Genomic DNA, 10,167 nt, shown 5'->3' on the forward strand with positions numbered 1-10,167 from the left:
GTTGTAAAGTCATAATAACAACATGACAGTCAATGCTGATCAGAACATATGATAGAATTTTAATACTTTTTAAAAGATCAGTCATGTGTTTTTATATTGAGGTTTATGTGATCATCTGACCCAGACTGGGTTGGATGATCAGTGTGTTTCTGTGAGAAATTTCTCTGTAAATTTACAGTGAATTGGCAGCGAAAGTTACCATAGTGATGCTTTTATTCGACAGCCAGAATTCTTCAATGACAATTTATTACTGTGAAAAATATCACAGCACTGTGTAGCTGAGAATCCCCACAGTGTCATACTGTCAGCTTGAATGGTGCTATTTGTTATATATATGTTATTTATATATTTATTATATTGTTACTTTACTATAAAAAAAAAATTTAAAATTTAATTTTGTAAAAATGCCACACCTCAAACTGATAAATCTCAATAATGTTTTTAAAAAGGCAGTGGCACAACATGACTTGCCAGTATTAGGTTTTCATTACCAAATCCGTATCAAACACTCTAAATAACCGAAAAATATAAATCCATTACATTGTAATTTTCAATGCATTCTTCATGCTGAGCAGGATCTAAGTTTACATGGTCTGCTCCAGATGTTGTGGAATTTTGTGACACAGAACCAAAGATGAGGAGTGAAGGTGTCGACGCTGCACCAGGACGTCTGTCCTGGGTTTAGCTTCCAATAGTATTATGTAAAAACAAAATATGTTGAAATAACTTTGAATGTGATGACCTGCTGCATTGAACACATTCAATGCTGAACAAACCTCAAATAATCCAAGTCTTGTAAAATGCATTCCATCAGAACAATTAATGATGTTCAACAGGTTGTCAACAATATAAAAGTTGCACGTCACATTTTAGGTCCCTGCCTTCAGAATCAGTCATAACAGACACAAAGTCATAAAACCCGCTTCAACTGAACTATATCTGACTGAAGAGAACTTTGAGAATTGTGACTTTAAATTGTCAGCATGAATGTGTGGCTGCAGTGTGGGTTGTTCCTGTGTGGAAGTGAGATTCTGTGTGGAGATGTGTTGTGGGTTTATATGAAACCTCTTTCATAGTCTATGAGCCTTTTTTAAGTGTGGTGTGTCACACACTCTGGACTGCAGCAGTCACACACACTTTATCCTGCAGCTCCAATCAGCCTGACTGACTTCAGGTGTGACTGATCTCAAAAGCAGTGATCACAAAGAAAAAAAGAAAAACAAATCTGAAAACATATTACACCAAAAGGGAAAATATCTGCACCTTAATATATTTTTAAATGAAACCGTAAACAGTCCTGAGCAATAGTGAAACTCTCACCCTGGCTGTGAGGCTTAAAGAAAGCAACACGGTGCTCAAACCACAGTTTATAAGAAAGAATTGAACAAAGTTGTGTCCACTCTGCAGCCAAAGCTAACTATGCTAGTAGCTAACAGTGACTGAAAACATCAGCATTCAGGAGGTCGTGGTGAACGCAAAGCCGAGACTTTAGATTCATGTTTGGCTTTAAAAATATACATAATAAACCTGTCAACAGAAAGTGTCATAACAGGGCTTCACTGATGATAAAAAGATGATGGAGGAGAGCAGAGTGTGCAGTCCAGGTGCTTCATGCTAGCAGCTCAAAGCTCAGCAGAAAATCATCCTCCTCACTTCTTCCTCTGATCCATCATATTTTACACCCATTTCTTCATTGCTGAGTGTTGAACCTGCTTTTTCTCAGAAAACTAATGAACACACAGTCAATTCAAGCTCAATCAAAAACAAAACAAAAAGGTCACCTACTGTAAAAAGTTATCGCAAACTGCTTTAAACAGTTTTCTTTAAAAACACGCGAATTTACATCAGGTTTTACCAAAAATATCCTATTTTTACAGAACGATTTTCCATGGTGGCTTAGACAGCAGGTTCAGCCGACAGTTCTCCTCAGACAGAGCAACATGACCTCTGTTCTGGCAGTGAGGCAGAACAGCTGGATGGTTTTCTTCATCGGGACTGGAGACGGGCAGCTCATCAAGGTGAGTCCATCAAACTGTACAGCTTGTCAGCATCAAACAGCTTGTGAGACCTCAGAGCCAAAAAACCTCAAACAATTGAATCTGTAAGAAAAGTTGCTTGAAAAAGAGAAAAAATTTTTAAAAATGACTAAAATATTTTTCGTTCTTGAGGAAGTAAATCTCTGTCACTCTTTCCTGTGAATGTTGTTCATGGTGTTTTGGTTAAATTTCATCCTTTCTGTGTGTATTAGTCACCATTAATCTTTGTAAATTTAAGTATTTAAAATTACTTATTAAATTTTTATTGTGTCTTGTTTTCGATTCAACTTATTTATTCTGTGTGGATCAACAGTTAAAGTATTTTTCCTCTGGGATTAATAAAGTATTTCTGTTCTATTAAAAAATGTCAAAATTGTCTGAAAGATGCTGATCAGAAGGATGAGACCATTAAAATCAGGCACCTAAAAAAGCTGAAAATGTATTGAAGTGTTTTCCATCCTAAATTTAAATTGAAACTTCATGAAGGCAGCATAAGATACAGTTATTGTGTAGAATAATTACATTATATGTGGAACTTCAGAAGCTGTGCTCTCCTCATATTGAAGGATAAATATCTTTTTTATGTTACTCCAGATACATTTGATTTGGTGGAAAAATTAGAAAAAACAGCTGTTTTAGTCATAAAGATTGTAAAACCCCTGATGCTGGTAAAACTCAGCAGGATAAGATCTTAACACGAGCATATTAAATGGAAAACTATCGAAACATCCCTCGCTCTGACTTGTCACGAACCACATCCTGTGAACGATGAACGATTCACAGCTTTTTAAAGACTTCTGAGAAAAACAGGATCCAGTTTGAAGTTGAAGTTTCTTCCTCAGAACATTTATTGACTCACACTCTTGTCATCAGCTTGCTGTGGACAGGGACTATCACCCCACCTGTCCCACAGTGCTCTACATGTCCAACCAGGACCGCCGAGTGTTTCCCAGAATGCACCTGGATCCAGTGGATCATAAACATGTGTATGTGCCATTTCAAAATGAGGTAGATATTGATGGAACTGTCTCACACAGCTTGTAATAAATAATTTTCCGTTGCATTTGGTGTATTTTGAAGTCTTCCTCAATGTTCTTGTTTGTAGGTGAAGCGTGTGGCTGTAGCAAAGTGCAGCACACACACAAATGTCCAGGAGTGGTGGACTGCTCAGGATCCATACTGTGTGTGGTGTGTCTCCAAAGAAAGGTGAGAGAAGAAGCTTCTGGAACAGTTCAAGCAGTCATGAACTTGGTGAGAACATGTGTTTCTTTCCAAAGCTGCACCTTTGAAGATGACTGTGAGGACTCCGACTGGCTGTCCATTCCTGATGTCTTCCAGCAGAAACTGATTTCCCACAAAGTTGTTGAAGACGGGACTGGACAGGTTCAGACCAGATCACACTCTGAGGACTGAAACCAGCTGGAGCTCCTTGATTCACCACTCATCTTCTGTTCTTTCTCTCTCAGCTCACTCTGAACATCCAGACTCATGTGAGTGTGAGCAAAGAGACGCGGTTCGCCTGTCAGTTCTCCACAACTTCTGGGGAGCTTTGTAGCCGGGATGGCCTTCCTCCACAGTTCCCACAATGCACCTGCTTCCTTTCTAAGCAGACCGTTCCTCCTGAAGGTGATTTGATAGAAATGATGAAGGAAATGCAAAACAGACACAATATTCACCACCAGTTGACTGATCTCTTGTCTCATTACATTCTGTTACACATTAAAACATATTGTCAGTTTTCAAAATGATGAAATGCAGATCATGTTTCTGTTTGACAGGCCTGCTGGTCACTGTAAAGATGGCGCTTGGCTCAACAAGTCTGACCGAACAACTGCAGTTAATGAACTGTTCTGATATGAGTGGACCACCAACCCGAGTCTTGTAAGTCATTCACTCACACAGCAGTGGAGACAGCTGCAGGGGAACATGTTTCCACACCAGTAGGAGAGTTTTGAAGATTAAAGAGAGAGTTAGTCAATTTGCAGATGCATGATATTGAAAGACTAATTTGATTAAGCCATTATCTTTGTTTCTTTAGAAATACTCTGTTGTTGCTGCAGTAATTACCTTTTCTCTGTGTCCACAGAGTAGAAAACTAAAGCAGGGGTGTCAAAAATAAGTCCTGCAGGAGGCTCTAATCCAGCACACCAAACCACCAAAGATATTGTAAAAATTTCAAAAGAACCAGACATATTTCAGCGAACATACAGCGTATTTTTTTTTTAAACCTGTTTAATGACTGTTTTAATTTTGGTGACTGTGGTGTATGAAGCTCTTCCTGTTCCTTCCTGCAGATTTAAACTCTGATTTGTGTTTTCCCTTCAGGTGTCAGCAGTGTATCAAAGCCGGCTGTAAATGGAGCAACAACGGCTGTTCCTGGGCTAATGAACGACTTCCAGATGTAATAACATCTTTCTTACTGTAATACAGGCTCATCTACACGACTTGTTAATTTAGCAGTAAATCCAAATCGTACATGAACCCACAGCATCTGATGTGTCAGAAAGATGCTCCATCACTGTAAAGTGTTTCTTCCTCCTCCTGCAGGACAGTGTGTGTCAAACGCTGCAGTCTGAGCTGAACTTTCCTGTGAGTCTCTTCCTCTGACTCTCTCCTCCTCCACACTCTGACTGTATTGCTGCTGATTGTGTTTTGATGTGTTTTCCTCGTCAGAAGCCTGAGATCTCCTCCATCAGCCCCAGCATTGTGTCTTTCTATGGAAGAAACCACGCAGTGTTGTCAGGTGGTAACCTCAGCGGTGTGACCGGAGTGAGGATGCAGGCAGACCTGGACTGTACGCCACAGGAGTGAGTCGCTTCACACACATCTGGGAAGTCCAAGAGGAGAAACAGCAGCCATGAAACACACTGACCCATCACATTTTAACAGGAGTGACATGACCAAACCTTTTCTCTCAGCTCTCAGGAGAACATGGTGCAGTTTTCCAAGAGTGATGGAGCATTGAGGAGCATTTCTCTGCTCAGTTTTCATTTGTTTCTGGATCTTGTTGAGTCTTGTTGTGTGTTCTCTGCTCAGGTCTCCTGTCTGGAACAACAGCGGCTCCAGTTTGACCTTCCACATTCCCAGAGCAAACCGTAAAGGGACAGTGAAAGCCTGCGTTCTCCTCCCAGACGGCAGTTGCCACGGTGACGCGAGCATCACCTACCAGTCGTCACCTTCCTGTCGAGACATTTCACCGAAGAACTCCTGGATCAGGTGTGCTTGGATTTACTGATACTCCATCCCTCATTCCATCAATCATCCATCTTCCACCGCTTATCCGGGACCGGGTTGCGGGGACAGCAGTCTAAGCAGGGATGCCCAGACTTCCCTGTCCACAGACACTTCCTCCAGCTCCTCTGAGAGGATCCCAAGGTGTTCCCAGCCCAAATGAGAGACATACCGGTAGACTCTCCAGCATGTCCTCAGTGTTCCCTGGGGCCTCCTACTGGTGGGACATACCCAGAACACCTCCCTCGGGAGGCGTCCAGGAAGCATCCTAAACCGATGTCCGAGCCTCTTCAGCTGGTTCCTCTCAATGTGGAGGAGTAGTGGCTCTGTTCCAAGCTCCTCCCTGGTGACTAAGCTCCTCACCCTATCTCTAAGGGAGCGCCCAGCCACCCTACGGAGGAAGCTCATTTCAGCTGCTTGAATCTGGGGTCTTGTTCTTTAGGTCGTAACCCAAAGCTCATGACCATAGGTGAAGGTAGAAGTCAATCGAAAGCTTTGCTTTTCGCCTCAGCTTTTTCTTCACCATGAGGACCGATATGACCGCATCATTGCAGCCGCTTCACCAATCCGGCTGTCAATCTCACGCTCCATCCGCCCCCACTCAAAAACAAAACCCAAGATACTTAAACTCCTCCACTTGGGCCAGAGTCTCTCCACTGACCTGGAGAGGGCAGGCCGCCTTCTTCCGGTCGAGGACCATGGCCTCGGATTTGGAGGTGCTAATTCTCATCCCTGTTGCTTCACACTCGGCTGCGAACCGCCCCAGTGCATGCTGCAGGTCCAGGTTCGATGGAGCCAACAGAACAACATCATCTGAAAAACCAAAGATGAAATCCAGTGGATACCAAACCTGACCCCCTCTGGCCCCTGGCTGCGCCTAGAAATTCTGTCCATAAAGATTATGAACAGAACCAGTGACAAAGGGCAGCCCTGCTGGAGTCCGGCATGCAGTGGCGACAGGTCCGACTTACTGAGGGCAATAAGGACCAGGCTCCTGCTTCAGTCCTACAGATACTGGATGGCCCTTAAACAAGGACTCCATACTCCCGAAGCACCCCAGACAAGGCATCCCAAGGAATGCAGTCGAACGCCTTTTCCAAATCCACCAAACACATGTGGACTGATTGGGTGATGTCCCATAAGCCCTTGAGCAGGCCAGAGATGGTATAGAGTTGGTCCAGTGTTCCATGACCAGGACGAAAACCACATTGTTCCTCTGGGATCTGAGGTTCAACTATCGGTTGAATCCTCCTCTCCAGTACCCTGAAAAAGACTTTCCTGGGATGACTAAGGAATAGGATCTCCCTGGAGCTGGAGCAAACCCTCTGGTCCTCCTTTTTAAAAAGGGGGACCACCACCCTGGTCTGCCAGTCTGTTGCAGAGACGTGTCAACCAAGACAGTCCATATGTATCCAGAAACTTTAGGTACTCAGGGCGAATCTCGTCCACCCCTGGTGCATTGCCACCCCAGAAGCTTACCAACCACCTCGGTGACTTCAGCTTGGATGATGGACGAGTCCACCTCTGAGACTTTAAACTGCTTCCCCCACGGAAGACATGGTCCTCCTCCATGGCCTCTCCGAACTCCTCCCAGACCCGAGTTTTTGCCTCAACAACCACTTGTTCTGCAGTTTTCTTAGCTTACTGCTACCTGTCAGCTGCTTTGGGAATCCCACGAGCCAGTTACAATGGAAAGGACTCCTTCATAAGCTTGAAGACAGCCCTGACTTCTGGTGTCCACCACTGGGTTCAGGGGTTGCCATCACAGCAAGCACCAAGACCCGAAGACCACAGCGAAGTTGAATACTAAAATATTCTCTTGCCCCGAGTTTACTAGCTATGACCAGCTGTGACTAGCTATTATTACTAGCTATGGATGGTTTTTTTCATCTGTTTTCAATGTATCATGCTGAGCTAGAAGTTTCATGTCGACCACTTTCCCTGAACCTGCAGTGGGGGGAGGAAGATCACACTCACTGGATCTCACCTGGAGTTTGTGGAGGGGGTCATTCACAGCCGAGCCCCTCAGGAAGTCCAACCTCCGACTGACAGGAACCATCAGGTGGGTCTGGAGAGCGAAGACCAGGGTTTGGGTTTCTGTTGTGAAGGATGGAGGAAATGTTTCCTCAATCTGAAGACCCACAACATCTTGGAACATCTTAATCAATATTATCATAGAAACAATGAGTCAAACAACATCATATCATCAATATGAGACGTCTCTTTTCTTTTGATTTCATGCAGAATCTCACCTTCAAGTCACCTGCAGCTACAAATCCCTCCACAGTTTCCAGCAGTTCTCTTCTGTTGACAGTGGCCAATGAAACCTTGATCTGCTCCACAAACCTGATCTACCATCCAGACCCAGAGTTCACCAGCTTCACATCCACACAGAGGGGTGACCACGTCCAGATCACCATACAGGTTAAATTTCTTCTGTTTTGTTTGAAATAACACCAACGTGTTCCACATGGGATCAACATTAGTTTCTGCTGTCATTTCAGAGAAAAGCAGACAAACTGGAGATAACACCAGCGGAGTTGTCAGTATGGGGGGAGCAGGAGGAGAAACGATACCCCTGCATCATGGAAGACAAAGACCCCGGTGAAGAGTTCAACTTTTACTCTTGTGAGATTCAGAGCCCACCCAGCGCACAGTTCCAGACGTTAATGGTAACTTTTGTTTTTCAACTGCAGCTCAACATTTTATTGCATCAAATGTCCATGTACACAGAAATATTCCTGCGTTTGTTTGGACACATTTTCATGATGATTTTATCAATATTCACTCAAAATTCCAGCCTTCATATCTCTGGCTCAAGGCTCTGATGAGATGTTTTCTTTTTTAGATTAAATACGGTGACAAGACAGTGTCACTTGCTCCTCCAATGTTAATGCCTCCAGTCATTGTCATCCTGTGCTTCATGCTGATCCCCTATGTTATTGCTGGTAAGTGGACAAAACAACAACATATTCCACTTTTAAACCACTAACTTTGTTTTACAGTTTTAAATGACTAAAACAGTTTTCTTACAGACTTTTCTCTTTCACAGAATTCTATTGAATGGTTCCCTGCTTTTGATAATCAATGTGTTCTTCTTCATTTGTGACTAAAATTGTGTTTTTCATTGATTTGAACTGGAATGTGTTTTTTCTTTTGTTTTTTTCGCGCTGGTGTTTGTCTGTCTATGCGATAAGAAAGTCACCACTAAGAGGAACAAGCACTGATCACTGGTGCTGTTTTATAAGAAAAAAGTTAAATATCCTCAAAAAAAGGTTTGGATTTGTTGTTTTTATTAGTAATTTCAGTTGCTTGTATGTCTGCACTTTAAATGTGGCTGTAGTGGTTAAAGCTTCGAAACACCACAGGCAGCGTCTCCATTTCTGTTATTTTTAAAGTCTGATTTACTATTCAATCATTTCTTTTGGTTTGTTGTGAAGCAGATACTGTGACCAGCAAAGACAGAATCCATCAGATGTCAGACTGAATGTACGTCACTGGGATCAGGTTCTCATGTTTATGTATCTCATGTTTACTGTATAATTGCTTATGGGAAACATTTTAACCATATGAAGCATCTGTTTTGTATTTTTATTTACTTTAGATCATTTATCGCTCATATTTACAACAAATGTATTGCAAATTTTTGTCTAAGTCTGGTATCCCTCAGACTTCCCTCCATTTTTATGAATTTGTTTAAAGCAAAATAAAAGCAAATTTTTTTTATTCAAATGTTTCTTGTATTAACCAGTTTGACAGACTGTGTACATGTTCTGTCTGGTGACCATGTGGTTACCAGTTTTCATAATAAAATTTGCTTGCTCTACTTTTTATCTTCTCGGTTGTCTTAATTGCTAGATTTAGACTAAATGTGGGAAACTTTTTTTGTTAATATAGTGAGAAAAAAAAACAATTAAATTTCTTATCAAGTCAAGAAGTCAAAATGTTTCAAATTTAGTCAGAGTTCAACAGATGTGAGACGTGTCAGCTTCTCTGAATGTAGAATCTCTGGTTAACCTGTCATGTTTTTACACTGTGGCAGGAAACTGGAGGACCTGAAGAAAACCCAGCAATGCAATGAGAGCACAGCGCTCATATTGTAGTTTAATTTAGAGGTTTGAGAAGTTACTCAGTATATTCATTAACGAAACCCCAAACTTAAAAAAAAAACTACTAATTAAAGTTCTTGTCATTTAATGAAATATCTACTCCAATCAGATTATTAAATATTATTTGTGTCCAGAAAATTATTTAATTTGAGACTCAAACCTGATAGATTTTCAGTCATGATCTGTGTCAGTGGTAACAGTTGAGGTGGTGTCCAAACAGAGTGTGTGTTTTCGGTGCACACAGAAAGTCGATCTGCTCACGGCAAAAACCAAAAACCGAAGTTAAAGAGACTGAAAAGGTTTCGAAGTTCGTCTCAACTGTTTTTTCTTTGAAACTTAGATTCTCTTCAAAACCCTTTGCTGTCTGACTTTCACTTAAAGTAGTTTACTCAGTACTCACACTTTCAACAAAGTATTTAACAAGTGTCAGTTTAAATGCATGTACTTTTTACAGCTCTGGTCAGGAACTTTCAGTGTTTCCCCAAGAACTGAGAGAGAGAACTTCCCAGAAACTACACTCGATGTCGACTCTGTCCTGCTGAAGTCTGAACGTGACTGTTGAAACTGCTGCTACTGAAAATGCTTCCTGTGAGGTTTGCTGCAGAGACATGGGAGGATATTGTCTGCTGACTGAAAATAAAATGCCACAAATCACCATCAGCAGCTTTTCACTGGACTGCCGCCTGGAGGGTGTCATTGGTTTGCTGAGGATTTCCCTCCTGTTGGGATCGACAGATTTTGCACTCAGATTATTACAGATTTAGTTTTTGTATCTGGAACATATATTGCAG

The 10,167-nt window shown here is 41.9% G+C and overlaps 1 protein-coding gene across 3 annotated transcripts in view; it reads left to right on the forward strand.

Moving 5' to 3' along the window:
• Window positions 1-9,040, forward strand: part of LOC115403954 (plexin-C1-like) — a 35,866-nt gene extending 26,826 nt beyond the window's left edge. The window contains exons 2-16 of one of the 3 annotated variants that reach the window (XM_030113041.1): window positions 1,878-2,018; window positions 2,910-3,044; window positions 3,142-3,242; window positions 3,314-3,419; window positions 3,503-3,662; window positions 3,815-3,917; window positions 4,362-4,437; window positions 4,584-4,625; window positions 4,710-4,843; window positions 5,073-5,252; window positions 7,221-7,329; window positions 7,512-7,691; window positions 7,772-7,939; window positions 8,116-8,215; window positions 8,303-9,040. In XM_030113041.1, coding sequence (XP_029968901.1) covers window positions 1,878-2,018; window positions 2,910-3,044; window positions 3,142-3,242; window positions 3,314-3,419; window positions 3,503-3,662; window positions 3,815-3,917; window positions 4,362-4,437; window positions 4,584-4,625; window positions 4,710-4,843; window positions 5,073-5,252; window positions 7,221-7,329; window positions 7,512-7,691; window positions 7,772-7,939; window positions 8,116-8,215; window positions 8,303-8,376 — 1,809 coding nt within the window. In that variant the 3' untranslated portion in view covers window positions 8,377-9,040. The remainder of the gene's footprint in view (window positions 1-1,877; window positions 2,019-2,909; window positions 3,045-3,141; window positions 3,243-3,313; window positions 3,420-3,502; window positions 3,663-3,814; window positions 3,918-4,361; window positions 4,438-4,583; window positions 4,626-4,709; window positions 4,844-5,072; window positions 5,253-7,220; window positions 7,330-7,511; window positions 7,692-7,771; window positions 7,940-8,115; window positions 8,216-8,302) is intronic. The other 2 variants (XM_030113043.1, XM_030113042.1) reach the window with 2 other exon arrangements.
• Window positions 9,041-10,167: the final 1,127 nt, after the last annotated feature.

This window comes from Salarias fasciatus, chromosome 17, assembly GCF_902148845.1.
Source record: "Salarias fasciatus chromosome 17, fSalaFa1.1, whole genome shotgun sequence".
In the NCBI taxonomy this organism is placed as follows: Eukaryota; Metazoa; Chordata; class Actinopteri; order Blenniiformes; family Blenniidae; genus Salarias; species Salarias fasciatus.